Source organism: Castanea sativa, chromosome 1 (genome assembly GCF_040712315.1).
Source record: "Castanea sativa cultivar Marrone di Chiusa Pesio chromosome 1, ASM4071231v1".
In the NCBI taxonomy this organism is placed as follows: Eukaryota; Viridiplantae; Streptophyta; class Magnoliopsida; order Fagales; family Fagaceae; genus Castanea; species Castanea sativa.
Window position 1 is genome coordinate 89866728 of NC_134013.1, and position 27623 is coordinate 89894350.

The 27623-nt window shown below is 33.8% G+C and overlaps 1 protein-coding gene and 1 long non-coding RNA gene across 2 annotated transcripts; both read right to left on the reverse strand.

Moving 5' to 3' along the window:
• Positions 1 to 8869: 8869 nt before the first annotated feature.
• Positions 8870 to 10432, reverse strand: LOC142622782 (uncharacterized). Its single transcript, XR_012841962.1, has 4 exons — positions 10244 to 10432; positions 9879 to 9940; positions 9263 to 9329; positions 8870 to 9164 (listed from the first exon to the last, which is right to left on the reverse strand). It is a non-coding gene; the product is annotated as an uncharacterized LOC142622782 (long non-coding RNA).
• An 11289-nt stretch (positions 10433 to 21721) lies between these two features.
• Positions 21722 to 25982, reverse strand: LOC142619646 (elongation factor 1-gamma-like). The gene is made up of 8 exons (XM_075792850.1): positions 25814 to 25982; positions 25612 to 25660; positions 23993 to 24142; positions 23843 to 23903; positions 23695 to 23747; positions 23516 to 23617; positions 22742 to 23258; positions 21722 to 22390 (listed from the first exon to the last, which is right to left on the reverse strand). The coding sequence occupies exons 2-8, from the start codon at positions 25618 to 25620 to the stop codon at positions 22011 to 22013; spliced, it is 1272 nt and encodes a 423-aa protein (XP_075648965.1). The 5' UTR covers positions 25621 to 25660; positions 25814 to 25982; the 3' UTR covers positions 21722 to 22010.
• Between the last annotated feature and the right edge of the window lie 1641 nt (positions 25983 to 27623).

Genomic DNA, 27623 nt, shown 5'->3' on the forward strand with positions numbered 1-27623 from the left:
GATCGCCTTTACCTTCTCTAGGATACCATAAATCCCAAGAATTTTCCTGCGGTTACTCCGAACGCGCATTTGCTTGGATTCAGCTTCATTTTATATGACCGAAGAGTATCGAAAGTCTCTTGGAGGTCCCTTAGGTGTTTGGACTCCCGCACGCTTTTTACCAACATATCATCTATGTAAACCTGCACGTTTCTGCCAATTTGGTGCGTGAACATCTTGTTCATCAATCTCTGATATGTGGCTCCTGTGTTTTTAAGTCCGAAAGGCATTACATTGTAGCAAAAAAGCCCCTGACTCGTTACGAACAAGGTTTTCTCCTGATCAACCTTGTCCAATTTAATTTAGTTGTAGCCGGAGAAGGCGTCCATGAAGCTCAAGAGTTCATGTCTTGCGGTGGAGTCTACTAGGGTGTCAATACGTGGGAGTGGGTAACTATCCTTAGGGCAGGTTCTATTCAGATCTGTGAAGTCAACACACATTCTCCACTTCCCATTTGCCTTCTTGTAACTTCCGTACTTCTTCTGCTATGGCTCGATCTCGTTCAAAGGCGAACACTCGTTTCTTCTGTCTGACAGGGGAGAAAGAGGGTGACACGTTCAACCTGTGAACTATAACCGACGGGTCTATCCCTGGCATGTCCTTGTGACTCCATGCAAAAACATCTTGGTTTTCCTTGAGGAATAATGCGAGCGCTCGTCGAACTGTTTGGCTGGCAAGGTGCCGATTCTTATGGTCCATTCAGGCCTAGAATCATCCAGGTGTACTTCTTCTAACTCTTCCACCGGTTCTGCCACCGTTCGCTGTTCCTTGACGCTCATTGCTTGTAGGTGGTCATCCATTTCCATCATGGCAATGTAGCATTCCGGAGCAGCCACCTGGTTTCCACACAACTCTCTAACTCCGTATTCGGTGGGGAATTTGACCATTAGATGGTAGGTCGAGGTAACAGCCTTCCATGCATTGAAAGTGGGACGTCCAAGGATGGCGTTATAAGCAGAAGAGCAGTCGACCACAAGGAAAGCTACATCCTTGGTTACTTGCTGTGGGTAATCCCCGACCGTCACAGACAACATGACGACTCCCAAAGGATAGACCCTTGTCCCTCTGAAACCAAAAAGGGGTGCATTTGTTGGGACCAGTAGTTCTCTACTAATCCCTATTTGCTGGAACGCGAGGTAGTAGAGGATATCCGCTGAGCTTCCGTTGTCCACCAAAACTCGATGCATGTTGTAGTCCCCTGCCCGTATGCTGACGACGAGTGCGTCGTCATGTGGGTGGTGAAGGCATCGCGTATCTTCTTCCGAAAACCCGATGCTGGGGTTATCTCGTCGCGTCACTTTCAATGAGGAACCTGTCGACTGGACACTTTGAACCATCCGTAAATAGGTCTTTCTGGCCTTTTTGGACGACCCTGCAGAAGTAGTGCCCCCTACAATCATCCGTATATCTCCTACAGGTGGTCTGGGACGTTCATTCTCCCGTCGTTGATTTTGTTCCTGGAGTTGATCCGTTCTCTCCTTCCTCACAAACCTCTGCAAGCTTCCTTGCCTAATGAGGGCTTTAATTTGCTGCTTTAAGTCATAACAGTCCGTCGTATCGTGGCCATGATCGCCATGAAAATGGTAGTATCTGTCTTTCGGCCTCTTGTTCGGATCTCCCTTCAGCTTGCCAGGAAACATCAGGGTTCCTTCATCTTTGACATGCATTAACACTTGCTCGATTGGGCTGTGAGAGGGGTGAAGTTCGTGAATCTTCCCGTGGACGGTTTAGTTCGTCGATCCTCCCGTCGCTCTCCGGTTCTAGCCATCTTTTGTCCCTTATCCGATCGTATATCTTCCTGCCTTTCCCTTTTTCTAGGTTTTTCCTCTCGGGCCAGCAAGGCATCCTCTGCATTCATATACTTTGTTGACCTTTAAAACACTTTGGACATAATCTTTGGGTCATTCTTATACAAAGAAAATAGGAACTTACCCTTAGTCCGTTTGTGAACGCTGCTACAAGTATCTTGTCATCCGCCTCGTCTATTAAGAGGGCTTCCTTGTTAAAGCGGGCTATGTATGATTTAGAGTCTCCTCTTCTCGTTGCCTAATGTTCATCAAACACGCGGTAGACTTCTTATGCCGATGACTCCCGATAAAGTGTGATACGAACTGTGCGCCTAATTCCTTAAAAGTGCCGATGGAATTAGGCGTCAGCCTACTGTACCAGTCCCTTGCAGGTCCTTTCAACGTGGTGGGAAAAGCCCTATACATGATTTCATCCGGTACACCCTGAAGATGCATTAGGGTCTTGAAAGATTCCAAGTGATCCAATGGGTCCTTGGATCCGTCGTAATTCTTCACTTGAGGCATGCGAAATTTTGGGGGAAGAGGGCATGAACTTACGAGCGCTGTGAAAGGCGAATCTGTTCTATGGACTAGGTCATCCGGGTCGCTGGAGATTCGACCTTTGAGGGCGTTCATCATCACATCTATCTGTTCCCTCATCTCTTGCATCTCAGCTGCTATATGAGTTGGTAAGGTGTCCGAGATGGATGGTCGGTTGGTCTCATGCCGCTCCGATCTACTTGGAGCGTTGCTACCCTTAGGCCCTTTTGCGTTCCTCCCCTCCGCACTAGCACCTTCCTGGTCTTCCTTTGGTGCGCTTATGCGTACCTTGATTTATGAGGGTTTTGGGATATTTATATTGGTGTAGGGTTATCATCCATGCCTTGGCCAGGAAACCCTTTCCTTTTAGGATAACACCTCTTCGATTCTGCATACCTTATAGAGTTCTTTTCCTTGTAGGAGTATTTTAATTATAGTGAAACGTGTAACGCAAGAACTCTCTTTATTCACGTTTGTGTGGAGATCAAGCAAAACCATATTAGACTTATCGCGAGATGCAAGTTGATTCTGGTTAGGAATTCTTAAAGCCTAATCAATACCAACGGAGGCCAAATGTTACAACCGTCCACTACGTGTCCTTGTAACATTGACTCGTCGACCATCCACATGTCAATACCGTACCGTCATGCTTCACAAAGAGAGATCCGTCTCCTATTTTATCCTCTTCAATCACCAAAGCGTAAATAATATTTTTTTTGCATCACCATAGCATAAATGATAGTAGTTCATGGGAATGTCACTTTAATTGAAAGTAGAGCACCCTTTTAATTAAAAGTAGAAAAAGAAGACACGGTAGCTTGAGGAAATATTTTTAGCAATCTTAAATGGTCCAGTTCATTCATTTTATGAAATATTTTATAAAAAAAATATCAAAAAAAAAAGTTAGTCATTTTTCCAAATTAAAAAAAAAAAAAAAGGATTAATGAATGATAACACAAATACCTGTTTTCTATATATTTAGGGGGTGTTTGGTAATATTATTTTAGAAACGTTATTTATATTTTTTGAGAATACGTGTAAATAAAAAAAATATGTAAAAATACATATAATATTGTTTAAACACTAAAAACTGTTGTTCGAAATACACTACCAAACAGCCACTTATATTCTGATTGTTTTAACACGTTTTTTTCACTATACAGTGCACATGTCTCAGCTTTTCTTCATTCAAGACTTCATCATATCCCTGTGGTCCCCACTCATAATTCTCATGAGCTTAATTTATATCTTAGACCATGTCCAGGAGATTCACCTAATTTTTGTACTGTTTGGAGAATGAACAGTAACATTTAACTTTTACCTACCTACTTTTTCAAATACACTTTCCGATAGATTTTTTATCCCTTTCTCCATCTCATTTAAATATTATTTCTTCATTCTTTTTTTATCATCATTTATTCTTTTTTTAACAACTATATTTTTAAATGAGAAGTGTTACGTCCACAACATTTTACGTAATACTTTCACAACAAAATTTATGTGGAAAATTGTTACTAGTTCTAATTTGAATCCATTACTGAAATTATTTTTTTACTCACCAATATTAACTAATAACAATCTGTTACTTAAAATTTATAGTGAAAATATTGTAGTAGAATTTCTCAATTAGGATTTTTTACTCTTTATATTATTTTTCTTTCTTTCATTTCATTCTCCTCCACACACGTGTCCACTGTCCAGTGATCTCTATCCCCCTTCTTTTATTTTCTTTTTCTCCTCAAGAACATTCCAGCAACCTCATTTACTTCACATCAGAGAAGAGAGAGAGAGAGGAGAGAAAAAAAAAGCTGGGTCAGATTGCCAAAAGGACAAAGCCGGTGGAGATTGGTGTTCACCATGCAGCACTACCACGTTCGCCGCCCCACTGTCGCTCGTCCTCCTCTCCACCACCAGGCTGGGTCAAATCGGCTTATTCTTTGTCTTTTTCTTTTTTTCATATTTGCTTGTTCTGTGAGAAGCAACAGAGAGAGAGTATGAGAGAGAAAAAAATCCAGAGGAGAGAGAAAGAATTGATATAATAGTAGCTAATATGATTTTTTAATCAAAAAAATTCAATTGCTAATATACAGTAGCCCATCAAAGTTGATGAGCTACTGTTCATAAGCCAAAAAAAATTGGGATTTAGAGAATGCACTGGAGAGCTATTTTTGGGTTTCATTTTCTGTTATAGAGAGAATTTTGGTTTAGCTACACCATTAGAGATACTCTTAGTCTGTGTACAAAAGACAAAAGATACCATCTTTTGTTTTTTTTTTTTAGAAACAACAAAAGATACCATTTAGAATGCAACAAATATTGCTACAAAAATCTACATACAAAGTGTTGTTTCATAACGTTGTTTTAGTAATATTATTTGTATTTTTTAAAAATATATATAAATAAAAAATATATATAAAAAGACGTATAATATTATTAAAAAATTAAAAACATGCATCTAAACCTATGTAATAACCTAAAGTTTTGAAAGTCAGCAAATACTTGTACGGACTTCTTGTTTTTTATTATTTATTTATTTAAACTTTAAAGTATACGATAGAATGTCTCCGATAAAAAATTATTATTATTATACAAGAAGTTTCCTCAATCCAGATAACACTATTCTCAATATATGTTTTCTAGATCCAGATAAAGCTAATACCTAGCCTCTTTATTCAGATCCTTCTTAACGAGACAAAAACGTGCCAGCTGAAATCATAGTGTAGGTATGTTTACGTCGGAAGTTGTTACAAAAATTATGTATGTTTACGTGGTTGTAGCATTCTTATTCTTTTTTAAGGAAATATTAACTAATGTTTTAAACGCAATTTTTAGCAAATAAATTTTTTTTTAAATTATAAAAAAAAAAAAAGTAATTAATATTTTGACAATTATTTTAAATTTTTCATAAAAATAATATAAAATTTTCTTAAAATAATTTATTAATAGTTGCATTAAAGATATCTATTAAACCTTTAATAGTTGCAAATTCCTTTTCAAAATAAACCGTTAATTTTTAAAAGTTCAATTACTTGTTTTTTCTTATAAAAAGTTTCTAAAAATATTTTATAAACCAGTCATTTTTAAGGCATCCTATTATTTTTTCCATATTTTTTTTAATTATTTGTTTAGTGGATACTCTGTACTTTTTTAACTGGTTTTCTCATCCTTCTAATCCCGTATTTACTTTTACTTTTTGTTTTACGTTTACCTGACATGGGTTAGCACAACTCAAAAGGTCTAATTCTTGGCCATCACACAAATATATCACAATGTCATACATCACAATCAAAGGCAAATACTCTTTATGTTTAGCCTGTCTTTTTTTTTTCTTTTTTTTTTATAATAAGTTGGAACCATTTGTTATATATATCTCAGACTGTGTTAACTACATTTTCGCCGTTGATGACTTAGAAGCCATTTGGTAATGTTATTATAGTATTGCTGTTTAAGTGTTGTGAAAATATGTGTAGCTGAATAAGTGTTGTAAAAATACGTATTATGTTGTTTAAACAACAAAAATTGTTGTTTAAATAACATTATCAGGCCTAAAGGGTTGTAGTTTATCGAAGAAAAATCATGAATCATTCATTTGTGTATTTGTCTTGACTTAAGGATTGTTAACCCTTTTGTACTAGTTAGTCTTTACGCGTATATTACGCGGAACATTTGCTGCGTACGTGACAAACAAAATGAAACACTGATAGATTGAAACACTGACATAAAAAAATAATTTAAAAACTAGAGTAAAGCATAAAAGCTGTAAAGGTAAGTGATAAAGTGATAATTAGCTCAAGTCACCCGGGACTCATCTCATTCAATTAACAAATTAAATAGACTAATAACTGAATATATTTGATGAGTATATTGATAAACTGATAAGCTACACATAACAATAAAGCTGCCAAACCTAAGGTGTACGTATAGGCATAGGCTATAGCCTATTATACTCAATTGCGTAAATTTTAAAAATCTAACTTTGAATGACATATTCTTATTATATCCTTCATATTTATAAATTTTCAAAAAGATCAAAGATCAATTACTATATCATCAAACAAATGTTAAAATTTTAAATTTTTATGATAAAAAATTATGTATAAAATATAAGTTCATTGATCGAATAGTAAATAACATCCAATTTGAACGAAATTTGATATGCATGTTAAAAACTTAAGAAACATAAAATTTAACAGTTAGATTTTTAAAATTCAAACAAAAAAAAGATATATACGAAAAATTTGAAAAGTTTCTCTCCAAACTTTGTTCATTATGAAGCTATCCTCCATTCTCCTGTACTAAGAGAATTTCAATTGAGCCTCAGTGCAGGCCCTAGGCCTAGGCCAATTATTCCTTTGCCTAGAGCCCTTTACTAGAGAAAGGCCCCAAATTTGGGAGGCAAAAATTGTTTTTTTTTTATTAATATTTTTGGGAGATATTAAAAGAATTTTAGTTTACATTTTTTGTTTCACTATTAAATAGGCCCAAAGAATTAAGTAATGTTAGAGATTGATATAAGATAAATTTAAATAAATAAGTCTTATAAAGAAACATGTTACTAATCACAAATAATTCAAATAGAAAAATATTAAAAATACTATAAATTTTTCTTTCTTCACTCCATGCAAGATCTACAATATAGATCATACAGCCTTATTAGCAAAGGAAGAGCAACAAATTATAAATGCATTCAATCCAGAAACAAACAAGATTAATCAATTGTGATGGGTTAATGGATTTAACGGTGGTTTCCTGTAGTTGCATATGCATACTAAGGATTTTCACAATTATATGCATCCAAATGCAGCCTTTAATTGGGGAGAAAAGAGAGTAATACAATTCTATCAAAACCAAAATAAAGAACACTGACTATAGTAAATGTGCCACGGTTCAACCATTCTCCCTCCGCCCTTAACATCCAAAACCAGAGGATTTGGTGTGGTAGCACACCCAGATAAAGCAATATTATTTCTATTTATTATTATTATTTTTAATTGGTAAGATACACAAGCACCCACAACATTCATATGGGTCAAGGAATTGCCACTTGAGCCAGACCTCATTGGCATGTTAGAACCATCAAAATTCAGAATTCTTAGTCCTAAATTGGGTCAGAATGCTAAATAATTTCAAACCAAGACATTTTATTTCAAACCAAGACATTTAGAAAAGAAATAAATAAAGAACTTTTCATCGCATCTTCAAAAAATAAAAATAAAAAGGAAAATCTTTTGATCTGAAATGAAAAACTTTAAGAACTTCAAAAATTGAAATTCACATCAAACAAGCAGCAATATATGCAAAGCAATCAGATTTGTGACCAATTTTATAGTAATTGCTAACTAACAAGGCTAACGAAATGAGGTCATAATTAGTCAGATTCAATGAAATTCAAAAACAAAACTTTTCTTTTCCCAAACAGTTTTCTGGGCAACCAAACACATCTTTACCGTGAAGATGTGCTGCAGTTGAGCCAGTCTCCTGCTGCCCTCAACATGCAGAACCAGAGGATTTGGCGTGCTAGCACACCCAAGTTAAAACAATAAATTTTAATAATGAATAGGTTGAAAGTGGCTGTCAGACACTAACCAAGGAAAAAAAAATATTAAGATCGTGAATTATGCACATGGATCAAGAACAAATAGTAAGTCAAGACAAAATCAACATGATGTAAAAGATGATAGAAATTCGAAAGACTAAAGAAAACAGAAAATATGAAGAGAACATATAAACAGGAAATAAAAAGAGGATTGACGAAGGAGACTAAGGGAACAAAGTGAAAGATAAATAAGAAGAGAACTGATATGAAAACGGAAACACAACAGAGACTGGGAATCAATCTGAATCTCAAATAATCCAAAGAAAAGCAAGCCCAGAGAAGACAAACAGAAACAGGGCAAAAGCGAATAACGGAGGGATGAATTGACAATGAATTCACTATCCCTCCTTACTTGCCAGAGACATTGAAGCCTCTAGAAAGAATTTAATTGAAAAACAAAAATGAAACCATTAAAAAGAATTTAATTGAAATAACGCATCTGATTCAAAGGAGAACTTTTTTGGAAAATTGAAGATTTTCTATGGAATAATTTTCTGCAGAAACAAACAGATTTTGTGTGTATCCCAATACCACAAAGAACACCCCCCCCCCCCCCCCCCACCCCACCCCAAGGAAGCAAACATATAATACTAAACAAATCTCAGTAATAAGTGAAATCCAGAGCTCTTACAACTTCTCTATGAAACTCGAGCTACAAGATGGAGGTGGTGTAGAGAGAGACAGATTTTCCAGGAAAGAGGTTAATTTTCTGGGATTGGAGAGACATGCCCGCAAATTTGAACTCCATGATCTAGTTTTATAACCTGAGTCTAGATTCGAATTACAAAAAGTCAAAAGTGATTTTGAACTCCCACATTGATTTTTATTTTACATCAAGAGAAAAAAAAAATTCCTCACTTCATTCCTTTTATAATTCTTCTAAGTTTTCCATAAAGCTTGGTCATCATTTAATGGCAAAAAGGAAATAGAACAATTCCATAATAAATTAAAATGTGACTCACTGGAGGAAGGTACAGTGCATGTCCAATTCTTGGTATAAACCACGTTAGAATATTAGCATGCAAAATCAATCCACTGCTCTATGTGGACCAGAAAATTCAAGCATACATAATATTAAGCATCATAACACACGTATTCAGAGAGAGAGAGAGAGAGAGAGAGTAGAATCAGTAGTAATAACAGTCTCACATAATCAATATGAGAAGAGCCATATAGAGGATTGTCAGTTTTCAAGCGAGTGACTGCAGCAATAGATAAAAAGCCCATAAGTTCCAACATAACCATCTTCAAAAGATCGCCAAAATTAATGGGTTAGGGAAAGAAAGTCTATAGTCTTTACCATAACGTGCTATAGCATTGCTCTCAATCTCAAATCCTGAATCATGAGATGTTTCCAACACAGGAACCTACAATAATAACAGACTGATCAGAAAAGCATTTTATAAAACAAACACCCGATCAGTTGTACAGATAACCACAAACTCTATATATAGATTAGCAGTATGCGATTTTAGTAATACAATTCTATAGAAACCAAAATAAAGGACACTGATTATAGAAATTGTGCAACGGTTGAGCCATTCTCCCTCTGCCGTTAACACAGAACCAAAAGATTTCGAATCAAAATATTTTTTTATTACAAGTGCAAAAAAGAAAACTATATATTCATTTGAAATGTAAAACTTTGGAAACTTCAGAGATTTAAATTGACATCAAGCAAGCAGCATACTATGCAAAGCAATCAAATTTGTGACCAATTGTACGGTAATTGCTTAGTGCTAACTAATAAGGCTAACGAAATGATATCATAATTAGTCAGATTCAATAAAAGTCTAGTGCTTTCAGATTCAAAAATAAATTTTTTCTTTTACCAGACGGTTTTCTGGGCAACCAAACACATCTTTACCACACAAAAAATTTCCCAAAGAGAAAAAAATCCATAACAGATTACATACATAGGATCGAGACACGTCACAGCCATGGCTTCACGGAAAAACGCTTTGCTCCGATCTCAGATCTGAACACCAAAAAAACAAAAACGATAATAAAAATGAAACCTTTAAAAAGAATTGAATTGAAAAGTGACGCGTTTGATTCAAAAGCGAAACATTTCAAAAAAGTCAACCATTCAAATTAGTAAATGTAATTTAATTTCTCCTCAACACCAATTCCACGCACATAACTACCGAAAAGAAATTGATAGTTTCCAATCAAAATCGCATAACTTCATAGTTACAAAAACGAAATCAACCCAAAACCAAAAAGATGCCACTGAAATAATCAAACATAGAATACTAAACAAATTCAGTAAAATGATGACCTCTTACAGATTCTCTATGTCGTGCGATAATATTGGAATTCCGAGCTGTCTCAGTGGAAATCGGTATGACTGAGATTGTGAGAGTCTGACAGACGGAGAGATTTATATGGTTGTGGGGCCCATAACTTTGACTTACCAAAAATTTTGGGAAGCGCCTTTTTAGACGGAAGTACTTCAAAAGCATTTTCCTGCGGCTTGTGTCTGAAAGTTTTCACTAAACACGTTAAATAGCAGATGAGTATATTTTTAAACATGTGTTCAAATTCTGTCGTACTCAGTGAAAATTTTCACTGAAACACAAGCTCTGCCCCCATATAATGTCATTTTAAGATGAGAGTTAGACGTGTCATTAATGTTTAAATTACTGCAATTCGGATCGGATAAAAGTAAAACCTGTCATAATTAAATACTATTCAGAAGTGGAATTTGGATAATGAATTGGCCAATCAGGTCAGCTCATAGTCATAGCATAGTGAAATTATTGCATCTGTCCAATTACAATTACCAATTCAGACGAAGAATTACAAAAATTATGCATAAATTACAAGAATTCCTACACGTAACACAGTACGTGAGAAAACTTGCAAAACCTCACACACCTATTTAACTAAAATAAACAGCGCCTTAGCCGCCAAATGCCACACTAGACTTAAAACATTTAAAAAAAATTTTGTTAATTAAATTCAAAAAGGCATAGTGGCAGCAAGTGAAGTTGGACCCATATCAATTTCGCCGTTGATGGTACCGCCGTCATCATCACCAGCAACATTGAAATGGACTTCCCCAGCGTATTGACCGCCCGTTGTATCGCCGACTTCACCACCGGCAACATCGGCACGGACTCTCGGAATAATTTGACCCCTGATGGTTTCGCCTCCATTATCACCACGGACGACGTTGACACGGTTGGTAGTTCGGACATGGCGACCACATCTGCGGTTACGTTTACACTTTTGTATATACAAAAGTAGCAAAACAATGACCGTCAGTAGGTATGCCCCTTTCCCAGCAAGATCAAGCTGAAGCAGCATTTTTTCTTCACTGTTACCAAGGAAAAGAAATTGTATCAAAAGGGGACCAAAACAAAACAAAAACAAAAACAAAAAAGGTTAACCATAGATATTGTTCTGTTTGTTACCCGCTATAAGGTGGAGAGAAGTATGAAAACTTGTGCATAGATCGTCCCATTCCAATTTGTTGATGAATTTAAAAGAAGCTTAGCTTAGCTAATGCTATTCCAATTTATACTACATTTGGGACAAGCGGATTGGGACATTCCAAACATCCAAACATAACATTTTCAAACCAAACGGATTGGTCCAAACATTTTCAACACACAATTCTGTCCGGATTGGTCCGGAATAAACATTTTCAACACAATCCGTAAACATCATTTTCAACTTTCAGTCCGGAATAAACACTGTCCGAATAAACATTTTTCCGAACCGAATAAACATTTTTCAGTTCCGGTATAAACATCATTACATTTTCAACACTGTCCGAATAAACATTTTCAACATAACATATCCCAAGCACAAAGCCATTCATTTCGTCCAACATGCCAATCTCAAAACTGCAAGTTGCAGTTAGAGTCACAGAGTTGGTTATAAACACACGCACACCATGCAACACAACCGATGTGGGACATATTCCCACACGCAGGTATTTGAAATTTTTAAATTTTTTTTTTTTTAATTATGTCAAATGGCTCTATAAAATAATCAAATCAATTAAATATGAGTTTCATCCTAGGAATTGCATGACACAAGGGGAAGGGGAAGGGGGCAGGAATGGAGCATATTAAATATGCGATCATTAACAATGTAAACAAACAACTATACCAATAAAAAAATAATTTGGTACAGAATAATTTTATAAAATAAAACAAACTCAGTGACTCACATTGTAATACTTCACTAGTTAAGTTGTCTAACCCTTACACTTCATTAGCTTAAACTTGTTAATGAGTTACTTCATTAATTTATTATTTTCCTATATATAATAAAATCATGAGGTGTTAATCAATTAAATTATAAGGCCCTAACACACACTTAAGTAAGGTTTAGCAAGTCATATGTAACGCACATGTTAATCATCCTAGTTGTAGCTATTTTTTTCTTTTCTTTTTTTGAGAAAAAAGATAAGCAAATTTTATTGATAAACTAAATTATTTTAGAATACATCATCCAAATCTAGTGGAAGATCTTATATCCACACATTACGATCTGCAGATTAAACTGTTCTTCTAGCAAATGAATGAGCTGGCTGATTACCCCTTTTTAATAGGCCTAAAACTCCAGTTTTGTAGAGTACTTGACAAATGACAGATTTCTTGTATAACATGACCAAACTTGGTCTAATAAGGTCTCTGGTGATTGATAGCGTTAATAACCCTCTAGTTTTATCCTTCATATTCCACTTGATACATAACTGTTTTTACAAAGCTCATTGCTTGCTTCCACTAATTCCACATATTGTGGTAACTGAATCTTCTAACTAAGGTGCTGCAATGACACAACTAAAAAAGCTAGTCACAAACCACCACACCAATGCCAGTTAATGACAAGTTAGAGAAAAATTTACTCTCACGTTTTAATTTTTTTTTTTTTTCAAATCCCTTCTTCTCTATTTTGAATTAAAAAAACACTCATACTATAACTTATCATCCATAGATTTAGGTACTACCATATATCTTTATTTTTTTAAACTACAACCCAATTGCCCAAAAAAAAAAAAATCAATAGATGTGATTAAAAAGAAAAAATCAATAAATGTCTCCTCTTCCCCTCCTTTATTTCACTTTGAGGCTTAAGTAGAGGTAATTTTCTTAATACTCAATATTTTCTATATTTTCTTCCTTACATGTTTGTATGTTTGTCTTTAGTTGTTCAAAATGGAAATACTCTTTTACACTAGAATTTGTGTATATTTCAAATGATCATTTTGTATATAAAAATACAAAGAAAGAGCACACTTTTACGTATTACGTTTCTTTTTATTTTTATGAGTTGCCCTTAGTATTTGGTTTTATTATAAAAAAAGATTAACTATAGCTACTGTTCTGTTTATTACCCCCTATAAGGAGGAGAGGAGTATGAAAGCTTGGGCATAGATCGTCCCATTCCAATTTGTTGATGAATTTAGAAGACGGGGGCTTAGCGTAGAAGCTAATGAAGCTGCACAATCTATCAGAGAGAGAAGGAGAGAGGTATTTGAGAATTTAAAAATAAAGTAATTAAAGGAAGATTGTAGCAATCTTAAGTTGTGTTTGGCAAATATTATTTTTGCTAACTTATTTTATTATTCAGTTTATTTTTGCTATTATTTATAGGCCTACTGCACATTTTGGTACTATTTATAAGTCTCACTGTACTATTTCAGCTAACTTTTACCTTTATCTACCGTATTTTGAGTAAAAAAATTTCAGTTTTAATAGAATAAGCCGATTAAAAAAAGACTGTAGCCCATCAAAATAAAAAAGAGGATTCAGTTGCACGGTCAGCACAACTAAAAATAATTGACAAGTAAAAAAATCATACAAGCCGTTCATTTACTTCAACGGATTAGAAAAATGGATTGGCCTTGTGTCAAAGTGTCCAGTCCATTCAGCCAAAAAAAAAAAAAAGTGTCCAGTCCGCGTCTCAAATTGTACTAACTGAACTCACAACTCACTCAAAAACGAAAAAAACCATCCAGCTCATGTGCAAATCATCGAAGTCAACTTAATTCATCCTAGCCATTCATTTACGTAGCTTAGCGTAATGGAAAATATCATCCAGCCGTTCATTTACTTCAATCTAATGGCAACCCAATTGAAGAAAGTGAAAAAAAAAAAAAAAAAAATTTAATCCAAGCCGACTTGATTCGTCCCAGCCATTCATTTACTTCAATCTAATGGCACCTCATCAATTCCGAAACACTTTTTTTTTCTTTTTTTTTTTTGCTTAAATTTCCGAAACACTTTAGTATAGAATAATAAAAAAATAAAAAAGGAGAAAGCTCGGATCACAGCAAGAAGGAAGGCAGGAAGCGACTATATTCCCTACGAAATATGGAGATTGGAGACAAAGGTAACTATACCAATGACAAAATATAACGACCATATACTCTAATGCATAAGTTAGTAAAACCCAAAAAACAAAGGCCATCAGCAATACTCATTAGCTAAAACCTGTAAAACTTACACCTTATTAGTTTAAACTTATTCGAAGTTTCTAGATTAACTTACTTTTATATATATATATATATATATATAGTAAAATCATACTTATATATTTTTGTTTTTTTACTATAAATGGATTATTTATATATTATTAATAAACTACTAGTCTCTAGAGGCTTTTCTATTTTTTTGGTAACGATTAATAATTTATATTTATTATAATTTGGGATTTCTACTTTTTCCAATCACAAAAAAAAATGGTGTGATGAAGTAAAAAAAAAAAAAAAAAACGTAGAGTGAGTTTTGTAGATTGGAGGAGTTTTAAAACTAACAAAAGAGCGGTTCTATTTTGTAGGAAGTTAGTGGGTAGAAGTAGGAATTTAAATCAACGTAAAAGTAGGAGTTTATTAGAAGCAGGAAGGTATTTCAACGTAGAAGTAGGAATTTATTATTTTTGTCAATTTACTATTTTAACCCCATTTTTAAGTTATAAGTAGGGGTATTTTTAATAGTAAGAAAAAACAATAACTAACTTTCTTTTGCCAATTTACTATTTTAACCCAACTTTTAAGTTGTTGGTTAATTAATTTAAGGGTATTTTTGACCGGAAAAAAAGCAATAATTAACTTTCGGAATCCTCTTAATATATACAGATAAATAATAATTATATATATATATATATATATATGATAAAAGAAGAGTAGAAGGTGGTTGTGAAACTATAAATAATAATTAAAATTATATGAACATATTTAAAAACTTATACAATCCATTCAAATATATATATATATATATAAAAATATATTTTTATACAAAATTACATGTAAAAATATAATATTATATATAGTGAAATCAAGTTTTCTTGTTTACAAGCTTGTTTTTCTTTAAGAAAAATGTTTACAAGCTTGTTCACAAATAAGCCCTCACATTAAAGTTGCTAAAAATTATAGCTTTTAGCAACTTAAAAAACTATTTTATTTATTTTAACAACTCACTTTATAATACACCCAACATCAAAGCATCTAAGATTTTTAGCTTTTCATTTAAATATTCTTTTTTATTACTTTTTTATCTATTACTCATGTCACGAAAAACAAATTATTTTTCTATTGTTGATTATAGGCTATGGAGGTAACCAAAGTAAAACATACAAATCCAACATAACAAACCTTGACTTCTTCATAATTTCGTTTAGGCTAATAACTATGTCTGTGGAAAGAAAATGCGAATATAGAAATAAAACTTCGACCTCTTCACTCACTTTGGCTTTTTGATTCATCCCAGCACTCAATTAATTTGATCTAATGGCTCAGAAATTACACCTGATTAATTATATTGCGAAAAAAAAATCCAAAAACACGTATGAGTGTAGAAATTAAGGAAACTTCCACCACAGCAGGAATGGAGCTTTTTTTTTTTTTTGGGTAATCGAATTATTCCCATCGATTCAGAACACAAATGGGAAATAACACAAGGGGAAGGGGGCAGGAAAGGAGCATATTAAATATGCGATCATTAAAAATGTAAAGAAACAACTATACTAATAAAAATAATAATTTTATAATGAATAGTTTTATAAAATAAAAAAATAAAATAAAACAACACTCAATGACTCACATAGTAATACTTCATTAGTTAAGTTGTCAAACCCTTACACACCTCATTAGCTTAAACTTGTTAATGAGTTACTTCATTAACTTACTTATTATTTTTCTATATATAATAAAATCATGAGGTGCTAATCAATTAAACTACAAGACTCCTATCACACACTTAAATAAGGTTTGGCAAGTCATATGCAAATGCACATGTTAATAACACATGTTATTCATCCTAGTTGTAGCCTATTTTTTCTTTTCTTTTTTTAAGAAAAAAGGTGAGCAAATTTTATTAATAAACTAAATTATTTTGGAATATATCATCCAAATCTAGTGAAAGATCTTATATCCACACATTAAGATCTACAAATTAAACTGTTCTTCTAGCAAATAAATGAGCTAGTTGATTATCCTCTTTTAATAGGCCTAAAACTCCAGTTTTGTAAAGTACTTGACAAATGACAAATTTCTAGTATAACATGACCAAACCTGGTCTAATAAGAAGGTCTCTGGTGATTGATAGCGTTAATAAGAGCATTCTCATCAAGGGTTTTAAAAATTTTAGCATTTACCATCTGAAAAATCAACTTTATAGCATTTGACACATCATTTTACAATACACCCTACATCAAAACTTCTATTTTTTTACCACTTTATTTAAATATTCTTTATTTTTTACTTTTTACTCATTTTTTATTCTGTCTCTCTCTCTCTCTCTCTCTCCCTCTGTCAAAACCCAATAGATCTAGAAGACTAGAACCTTCTCCCTCTCTATGATCTTCTGCTCTCAAACTGGTGCTCCATGGCTGACCACCAAGCTCCATCTCTGCACAGTCACTTACCCACTCCACGGTGGTTTGACCCTAAGTCTCACCCTCTCCATCGGCCTAAAACACTTCTCACCCCTTCGAGCTCTCTCTCTAAAACTAAGCTCTCCTTCTAAACCTCTATGGCCAGAGCTTTTCAAGCTCATCACCTCCAACCACAGCACTCAACAACCTCATTCTCTACTTTATCTCTGAATTCAAACCCGATCCGAGCCTATCTAGACTTCAATCCCTTCGATCCAAACAAGGCAAAGCCTCCCCGTTCCACCACTGAACCCAGCCAATGCCAACACCAACCACCGCACACAATCTCAGCAATGGATTTGCAATAAGATTTTGAAGGTTTTTCAATGGTTTGTTGCTGGGTTTTAGGGCTATTTTTGGTGTGTACAAAGGGAGTTTCAGGATTGATTTTTGGAAGTTGTTTTTCTGTGTTTTTTTTTTTTTTTTGTGGTATTTTCTAGGTATTTTTAGTGAGGTTTTAGGTATTTTTCTGTGCTAATTTTCTGGTTTTTTGGTTGTGGTCTGTGTGATTGCAGTGGGGTTCTTTCTAGTATTTTTTGGATTGCAATGGCGGTATTTTTTGGGTATTTTCTGGATTGCAGTGGTGAAAGAGTTGGCTGAGATGGTGAGAGGGAGAGGAAGAAGCTTGGGTGAGATGGTGTGACAGAGGAGAAGTGAGAGAGGAGAGAGAAGAGAGAAGAGACTTGGGAAGGAGACAAGCACAAAAGAGAGAGAGAAAGAAATTAATAAAAATGATAGCATGTTGCTACAATGCGCTCTCAAAAATGAGAGCGCATTGTAGCAAGATGGAAAATTTTTTAGCATATGGCATGTTTGATGGAGTAGGTTTTTGGAATTATAAATGCTAAAAATAGCATTTTAACATTTATAACATCCTTGATGAGAATGCTCTATCCCTCTAGCTTTATCCTTCATATTCCCCTTGATACATAAATTTTTTTACAAAGCTCATTGCTTGCTTCCACTAATTCCACATATTGTGGTAGCTGAATCTCCTAGCTAAGGTGCGGCAATGACACAACTAAAAAAGCTAGTCACAAACTACCACATCAATGCTAGTTAATGACAAGTTAGAGAAAAATTTACTCTCATGTTTCAATTTTTTTTTTTTTTCCAATTCCCTTCTTCTTTATTTTGAATTTTAAAAAAACACTCATACTATAACTTCTCATTCATAGATTTAGGTACCACCATATATCTTTATTTTTTCTAAACTGCTACACAATTGCCCAAAAAAAAAAATCAATAGATGTGATTTTAAAAAAAAAATCAATAAATGTCTTCTCTTCCCCTCCTTTATTTCACTTTGAGGCATAAGTAGAGGTAATTTTCTTAATACTCAATCTTTAGTTTTCTCTCATATGTGTTTAGTTGGAAGTATGGTGATGGGAAATTTAAACCCCGGTTGATAGAATTAACAAGTTAAACCTAAGTTGTTAATTAGATTTATTATGTATAAAACTTGTTAAAACAAACAAACATCAATATCATGCACAGTGGAAAAGTAAATAAGACAAGATATGATGAATCATGAAAACCAATGAAACAAACTAGTCTCATAGTAAAAAACCTAGGAGGAAACTTTCCCAAAAAGCAATTCACTATAGTAAAGAGAAATTTCAGATCTAATACAAAACATTTGTCCCTAGACTCTACAATCCCCGTAGATAAACTTACAGCAGAAACCTTCTACTGCTTCAAAACCTCTGAACTCTTCAATATATGAAAGCCACCAATAATGCATGGATCCCAGTATGTGACTAACTCCTTTGCACGAATCTCAGTACGTGACTCACTCACCAATTTGAAGAAGAAGAATGTTGGCTACAAAGTTCTTCACTTCATCAACAATGAAGATCAAAAAGCACTTGGTTACAAAACTCTAAGTCGCAAAGACGCAGTAGCTTCTTTCAAAGAGAATAAGCACTCAATCACTTTTTGCATGTGTTCTCCTTGTATTCTCTTATGTAACGGCCTTTAAAATAAGCCTTATATATGTCTAGGGTTGTGAAAAAAGAAACCCTACACATACATGTCAACATGAGTCGAAAATCAGATCTGAAAATCTGAATTTCGTAATTCTTGATAGATACAACTGTCGAGCTATCTGTCGAGCCTCGATAGATAGTATATGTTGAGCAACTGTTGAGCTTTAATGAATCAGCATTTCTTCACTTGTTTCTTGGACAGATTTGCAAGGCTTCAATACTAAACTTAAACTCTTGTTCTTTGAAGTATTAAATGTATCATAGATCTACCCAATTATAAGTAAAGTACGTTTTGTCAAAGAATTAACCAATTCTATATTAACATATGTGCTTAACAAGAATCACATATGTCCTAATATATAGAAAAAAAAAAAAGATAAAAAATTCATTTGTTTGTTTGAGAAGAAAAATGAGATGATGGAAAATGTAATTCAAATAAATTTACTCTCATGCCCCTACTATATAAAACTATTAAAACATTATAATTTTTTATTATATTTCCTACAAATATATAAAATACATTTATAACTTATAAGTATTACCTCTACTTTTTTTTTTAAAATTACACAAATTATTTTTCATAAAAAAACCCACACACAAATTAAAAAATAAAATATGTAGACTGGGTTTCATAAATAAATAAAAAACACGCTGTTCCATAAAATAAATAAAAAATTAAAAAAACGCACATTCACAAGCTTTCACTTCCATTCTTTCTACCCATTGAGCCAGGCTTAGAAAAAACAAAACACATTAATAATTTGTTCCGTACCCAAATGCAATAGTAATAATGACTTACTTGATCTGGATGGCAACTTTTGAGGGTATTTGTGTAATTCAATACTTTGTTCATCTTTTCTCCCTTTCTCTTCTAAGTTTTCCTCCAATATCGGGAGGATAAGGGCTTGTTTGGATCAATATTTTTCATCACTCAATTTTTGTTAATCATCACTCATCACTCTTTACTCTTTACTCATCACTCATCACTCATTACTTAAAATACCCTACCCGTTTGGCACCATCACTCACTTGTTATCACTCAATATTTTTCACACTATTTGTGGGCCTCATACTTGTCAATCAGTGCAATTTTTTTTTTTTCAGTACCCAAACTCACCGACCCCAATGAAAAAAAAAAAAAAAAAAAAAGAAGCAAGAACTAAAGACCGAACCCAGTGAAAGAAGAAGAAGAAAAAAAAAACCCCAAAAACCTGAACCCAGTAAAAGAAGAGAGAAAAAAAAAAAAAAAAAAAAAAAAAGAGGAAGAGCTGAAGACTGAACCAGTAAAAGAAGAAGGGAAAAAAAAAAGAAAAAAAAAAAAAGGAAGCACTGAAGACCGAACAAGTGAAAAAAAAAAAAAAAAAAAAAAAAAAAAAAAAAAGAAGAAGAAGGTAGAACTGAAGACCGAACTCAGGAGAAGAAAGGGAAAAAAAAAGTTAAATGGTCAAAAGTTGTGGCTGTGGGTCCCTCTATGTGTGTTTAATTATAAATATGTCATTGAGTTATGAGATATAGAAACTGAAAACAGTTAAAATGTGTTTTCAATTTCCATAACTCATCACTCAAAAATCAGAGAATTGAGCGATGAAAACTGAGTCACGGAATAAGAGTCATGGAATCCAAACAACTGCTCTTCCGTGAGCCCCACCAGTTTTAGATCATGAGTTATGAAAACAGGATGATATCACTCAGTTTTGTGGGCTTCCAAACAATACCTAAAGGTCCGTTTGGTGTTCTATTAACGTTTTTTGTATTTTTTGAAAATACGTGTAGGTAAAAATACGTATAAAGTTGTTTAAATACTGAGAACTGTTGTTCAAAACACCCTACTAATCAGCCCCTAAATATTTGTGGGCCTAGAGTGATTTTTTTCTTCATTGTTTTCTTTCCCTCTTGTTTTCTCTCCTGAACCAAACAAGAGAATTAATATTTTCTTCTCTATTTTCCCCTCCTCCTTTTTCATCATTCCTATTGTCATCACAACCAAACAAAGCCTAAAGGTAAAACTCAGAAATGCTTGTCGTACAAAAACTTTTTTTTTTCCACAAAAAATCAACCATTGTTAAAATGGTCAATTATGAATGATGGTCTATGAGTGTCAATTGTGTGCACTACTTACAATCAATCACTTTAATAACTGTAAATTTTGTAATGAAATTAGTGCAATGCTGATAAAACTATATGTTTTGCAGTCGTCTAAATTTACTTATTTTGCAGGGCTGAACCTATATTTTCAGTATTGTGACTATCGTCTTCCAGTTCTAAAAGGGATCGCGTGATTAGATTGGTCTTGGTCCAACATTTTTTACATTTGTGGTGTTGTCTGGGTCCAACATTTTTAACATGTGTGGTGCCGTAGATACTACAAATGTGATTTCCTTACCTTACAAAACATTTTAATCTTTTATAGTAACTGTAAAATTGGTACTCCAATTTTTTGCCTTACAAACTAATGTTGTGTTATCTTTTATAGTAAAATTGGTAGTAGTTTCTAAGACTTCCCGTTCCAAGCGGATGATATGGCAAGAAACATTTGAGCAGTCTTGCACCAAACCCAAAAATAAATTAATGTAAAAACAAATTCCAAGCCCAGCTCAAAAGTAACTTTAAATTAGAAACTTATGAAACTAACATCAAACTACTTAGTAACGTGGGACGAAACCCACTATTGAAACCTTTAAGAGTTTTGTTTTATTTTATTTTTTTACAAAGTTATTATTAAATAGAGTAGTAAATAAAGAGAATCTGTATTGGATGAAATCTTTTTATTTTTATTGGGTATTGCAAGATACACAACGACAATATTACTATTCTGAAACCAGAAACTTAAAATTAGGATTGGAATCAAAGATGTACAACCTTAAATCAGAAAACCAAGATTAGAAATTAGAAAACACTTGATCTGATAATAAACCATTAGTATACAAAGGTGGACAACTCTTAATTTAATTTTGCATACCTGCAAGCAACCATTCATCCAACACAAAAGATTCTATCATATAGAAATTAAAATTTTGAAACAGCAGAAACAAACTTATAAATTATACTAGACCTCCACTCAAACACAAAAAGACTAAACTTAGTCTGTTTAGGATGGCGTCAATAAAAACTCTAGCAGAAAAAACACACAAAAATACAACTTTTAATCCAGGGACTAATTGGGGTCATTCACTTGAAGCACTTGGCGTCCAAAAGAGGCTGGCCCTCAAAAGGTTCATAATCTTCAATCATCTGACTCACGCGTTCCTTTTGCTCTTCATCTGTGATATCAACCTTCTTCCACTCATATAGCTCCATGTCATAGCACTCATCAAGCACAAATTGCGGTATCTCTTGCCCACGGAAAAGCCACAGCCCCTTCACCTTGAATGGTGGCTCTGAACCGATCACAAGCATCTTTCCAAAAGCATATTTGCGTGCTAGATCCATTCTCTGAAGAAATCCACCGACCTTGTTTAGTGTTACAAAGGAAACAGTATTCTCATCATTGTACTTGTAGTCACAGAACCAGAGAGAGTATCCCTCAGGATCGTACATGTCCCAGAACCCTGCAACAAACATGAAAAGAGGATGAAGAATTTGTTCATGCTGCAAGTGTCATATAATGTAGAGAACAAGATCATATGGAGAAACATACCCCCCTTTGGCCAAGGTGGTAACATTTAACAAATTATACTTAGTATATAAGCCAGTCAATTTCTTCAACTAATGTAATCCACACACACCTCCTTTTTAACTGTTCATGCAAACATTTAAAATATAGCAAATGACAACTTCAAGGGAACTTTTTGAGAAAAGTAACAGATGGAGAACTAAAGCTAAAGGACAGATTAAATGCAAACTACCAATGCCCATATGTCATCATCAAACAAAGATGACAAAAGAACAGATTATTATACCTTTAATAGCAACCTCACGGAAGTTGGTCTTAGTGTTGGAGTACAGCCTCTTCCAGTCATCCAGTATCATCTTACTTGGGGGAAGCAGATCAAGAGGATTCTTAGGTTTGGGCTTTGGAGCCTCCTCTTCCTCACCAGCTTCTGGTTTGGGCTTCGCTGGCTCCTCCTTTTTGGCTTCTTTTTTTGGTTCATCCTTAGGCTTTGGTTTTTGTTTTGCAGATTCTTTTGGCTGAGATGGCTTCTTTGTGATAGGCATGACAGACTCAGCCTGTTTCACCTCTCCCAGAATCTTCTTGAAATTTGGTTGATTCACCATGGTCCAGAAGTATCTTTCCACATGAGGGAACTCAGATGTAAAGCTCTTAGTCATGAGGTGGGTGAAGCCCGTATATAAATTGCAAGTTGTAATAATGTCAGCCAGGGTCACAGAATGCCCAACCAGGAAAGTGTTTGAAGCAAGATGAGCATTTAGAGCATCAAGCGCTCGCTTCAATGAAGTAATAGCTTGTTCCTCAGCCTTCGCACAAATACACATTGTACACATCAAATAGGGGCAGTGCATACTGCATCGTTATTAGCAGATTATGAAAACTTATATTTTTTAAGTTGAATATGCAAATAGCCTGCGTTAATTTTGATTCTATATCAAGGAAAAAAAATTCGTCATTTCATTCCTTTTATACTTTATCTGAGTCTTCCATAAGGCTTGGTCAACCTTTAGATGCCAAAAGGAAATAGAACAATTCCCTCAATAAAATATAAGATGCAACTCACCGGAGGAAGGTATATTGCACGTCCTATTCTTGGTCTATACCATGACAGAAGATGAGCATCAATTTCCAGTGATGCAAAATCAATCCACTGCTCAATGTGGGCCTGAAAATTCAAGCATGCATAACAATGAGACATATAACACAGAAATACAGCATTATTAGTAGTAATAAATGTCTTACATAATCAATAAGAGAAGAACCATAGAGAGGATTGTCATCCTTCAGACGAGTAACTGCAACAACAGATAAAAAAATAAGTTTCAATACAACTGCCTTCAGAGGATCCCCAAAATTAATGAGTGAGCGGGGAGAGGAAAGTCAGTCTTACCATAACGTGCTATAGCATTGCTCTCAAAGATGGGACCATCAGGAGTTTCCAACACAGGAATCTACAAGAAAACCAGATTTATTAATAAAGCTTTTACTAAACTAACATACAAATACCATTATAGATTACCGAACATTCCACAATATAGACCTTCCCAATAGGGTTCATCTTGAGAAACTCAGGAGTTTTGTTACTGACACCCATCTGAAAATTTGGGGCCAGTTCAACTTTCACACCACTGTACTCCGCAGCAATAAGTGTCTTGTAAGAATTTTTATTTGTCTTCCCAGCATGAAAAATCTGTAATATTGATGATACAGCCCCATTAGCAAGGAAAATCACCAGATACATTCAATCCAGAAATAAACAAAAACTAATAAAATGTGATGGGATAATAGATTCAACACCGGTTTCCTTTGCATGTGTACAAATGAGGGATGGCCACAATTATCACCATCCAATGCAATCTTTAAAAATTTAAATAAAAAAACTTCATTCTATTCAACACATTACACGTTACTTCCTTAATTGTCGTCTCTTTTTTCTCATTCTCCCTGGTGCATCAATGACCAAACCATCTCATTTGACTCTCCCTCATCTTTTCGTCAGTAAGGGTAAAGGTCACCCCTATAAGTGATACAATTCTATAGAAACCAAAATAAATAGTGTTGATGTTACGTGCACAAGTTGTTGCAAAGCAGGTGGGATCTTTGAAGATTAGTAGCTGTGTTGTTTTCCTTGATTTATGCTAAGATAGTTAATATTTGAATGTTATGTCAGTTGTAGTTTTTAACGTTGAGTTATTATTTTGTTCTAGCTTTTAGGAGTTGGAGTCTGTTGTTATTTAGTTCTATTTTTTAGGAGTTGGAGTTTAAGCAGATCACGATTGTGTTAGTGGTCCTGATTTTATGCTTTGGAACGTTGCCATCTACTTGTATAAATTCAGTGGCTATTGGAATAAAAGTCATCAGAAAATTTATCATCCAAACTTATCTTTTAAGGAGGCCGGATTACCTCGAATCAATCCAGAAATTATCCTTTGTTTCTTATTTAAATTCCACAAATAAGCCATCATAGGTAACGACAAGGAGGTATACGTACCAGTTGATTGTACTCAAAGTAAAAGATACCACAATTAGGACAGTCTCCCTCCGCCCTATACTAAAAGAACCAGAGGATTTGGTGTGCTAGCACAGAAAAATACAACAACAATAACAACAACAAGAAGCCCAATTCTTTTGGGGTCTGCTATGAATCCTCGACAGATTAGTTAGGTCAGCACCATGTATTCTTTTCCTCCATTCTATTCTATCTCAAGTCATTTTTTTAAACTGGTAAGTTAAAAACACACCCACTATCCACACATTCTTTTGGGACAAGGAAACAACCAGAGGATTTAGTGCCACTTAAGCCATATCTCATTGCATGTCAGAAACATCATCAAACTCAGTATTCTAAGTCCTAAAATGGGTCAGACAACTAAACAATTTCAAATATAAAAAAGATACAAATCAAACCTCATTCTTTTGATAAGGAACCAAAAAGAAAATAGTTTTGATTGTATATTTTTTTCAAATAAACTTTTTGAATATCTGAAATGCAAAACTTTACGAACTTCAAAACTTGAAATTCACATCAAACACGCAGCAGAATATGCAAAGCAATCAAAACTTGTGACCCATTTCATAATTAGTCAGATTTTCTATAAAAGTCTAGTGCTTTCAGATTCAAAACCAATCACAGATTACATGCATAGAATTGAGACTCACCAGAGCCATGGCTTCACGGAAAAAACAACGTTCCGCTCCGATCTCAGATCTGACAACCAAAAAATGATGAAATACAAACATAAAAATGAAACCTTGAATAACGAATTTGATTCAAAGAAAAAAACATTCCCGGAAAATCGAAGGTTTCCGATGCAATTATTTTCCGCAGAAACAAACAGAATTTATGCAGAGAAAGAGATACCTGAAGAGTGTGAAGAGTGAGAGCGCGTTCTTCCGAGAGCAGAGTATAGCTGAGATTGAGTGTGAGAATAGAATGAGAAGCAATTTAGGGTTTTGTACGGAGAGCAAAAGCAAAAAAGTGAAAAAAAAGGGTATGTATTCGGGTCGGGTTGTGTTTGCATTCGGGTGTTCTACCCAATGATGGGGAAGCCCACGGGCCTATTTGGTTCCTATTTTACATTCTAAAATTGAAGATGGGTCAAACTAAAATTTTTTATTTAAAAATAATAAATTAAAATTTTAAATTTAGAAAAAAAAAAAGAAGGAACTACACCTCATGGTGTTGAAAATATATTAAATCTTCAATCTATGTTAAATCCCAAATGAATGTAATTTCGCTTAAATAAATTAAGATTTAATTTGTTGATGTTCTTGGAATAAATTCATTTATTAATGGTTCCACAACGTCAATGAATTCAAAAGTATATAAACTATCACATACCTTTGGTGCAGTGGTCACTCCATAAGTATAAGTATGTGTGGGGTGTGGGGGGACAGAGATCAAGATTCAAATATCTAGAAAGGAATTTCACACACATATTTGTGTTATCCTATATTGTGTATAAAAAAGTATATAATATTGGGGCTTGAAGTGGTGTCAAATAATAATAACAATATGACATTGTTTGTGTTATCCTATGTTTGTGGTTCGAATTCGACATTTCCTTATTTCTTAATATTGTTGTTTAGGTCCTATAAATATTAGATTCCAAAAAAGATTCTAAATTGAACCCTAATTTCCAACCTATTAGTTACAAGAAATGTCAAGTGTGAATAATTTTATTTAATTCAATTTTTTCCCAGCATCCAATTAGGAAGAGGATTGAACTCTTAACATTTTCATTAAGAACATCTACAGGACAATCTAATAGTCATCGGTTTTTAATTAAACTTTTTTATAAAGATTTTTAGCCACTCTTATATAATATTATTTGGGACAAGGACTGTTCACAAGTTGGTTAAGGTGGGTTAAGACAAGCGTTCATAACCAAAATGCTAAATTTCAATCCGTTGCTAACCCATCAATCTTTAAAACCGAGATGCTCAACAACAACAAAAAATCTTTAAAACCAGCGAATTAGTTTAAAAAATTGGTGGTTTGAACTCGGGGAGATTGGCAAATTAATACAATATACCCACTCTTAGATTAATCCTTTTTAATTGGGTCATAAGATAGAGCCTTTTAGTTAACCTTCTTAATGTATTTTATTTCAAACAATTCATTATTTTTCTCAAATTATTAAGGAATAAAATAACAACATTTTAAAAATAAAAATTTACCACTTTTTGCATATATATATATATATATATATAGAGAGAGAGAGAGAGAGAGAGAGAGAGAGAGAGAGAGAGATTTCTTTGCACAGCTCTATTTGGGACTAATGTTAGTTAGGCCTAAACCCTTCATCTAACTCTTATTTTTAATTAATAAATTAAAAATTATATGTCATGACAGGTGGAGTACATATTTGATAATAAATATAAAGACAATATTTTTTTCAAAAAAAATTCACAACTATTAACATAACTGATTATAATTAGAAAGGGGCTTAGCCGCTTAGGTTCAGTGCATCTTGTGCATTAGACCCAATAGGATGTTGTCATGTGACAATTCCTGGATACATGGCAACATCCTATCTAGTCTAGTGTACTTGACATTGAACCCAAGTTGAACTCTCATAATCAATACATATTAAAAATTAGTATTAGTAACAAATTCCAAATAACTCAACTACTAAACTCTTTTGTTACCAAATAAGGTATTCAAGTTT

Excerpts from the sequence above, each read along its gene's own strand:
- LOC142619646 (XM_075792850.1), bottom strand. Across the intron at positions 23,618-23,694 it reads GTTCTTCTCTTATTGATTAT|GCCCACATTGAGCAGTGGAT; the intron begins GTAAGACATTTA and ends TTGAATTTTCAG. Across the intron at positions 23,259-23,515 it reads GTGCAATATACCTTCCTCCG|GCTGAGGAACAAGCTATTAC; the intron begins GTGAGTTGCATC and ends ATTTGTGCGAAG.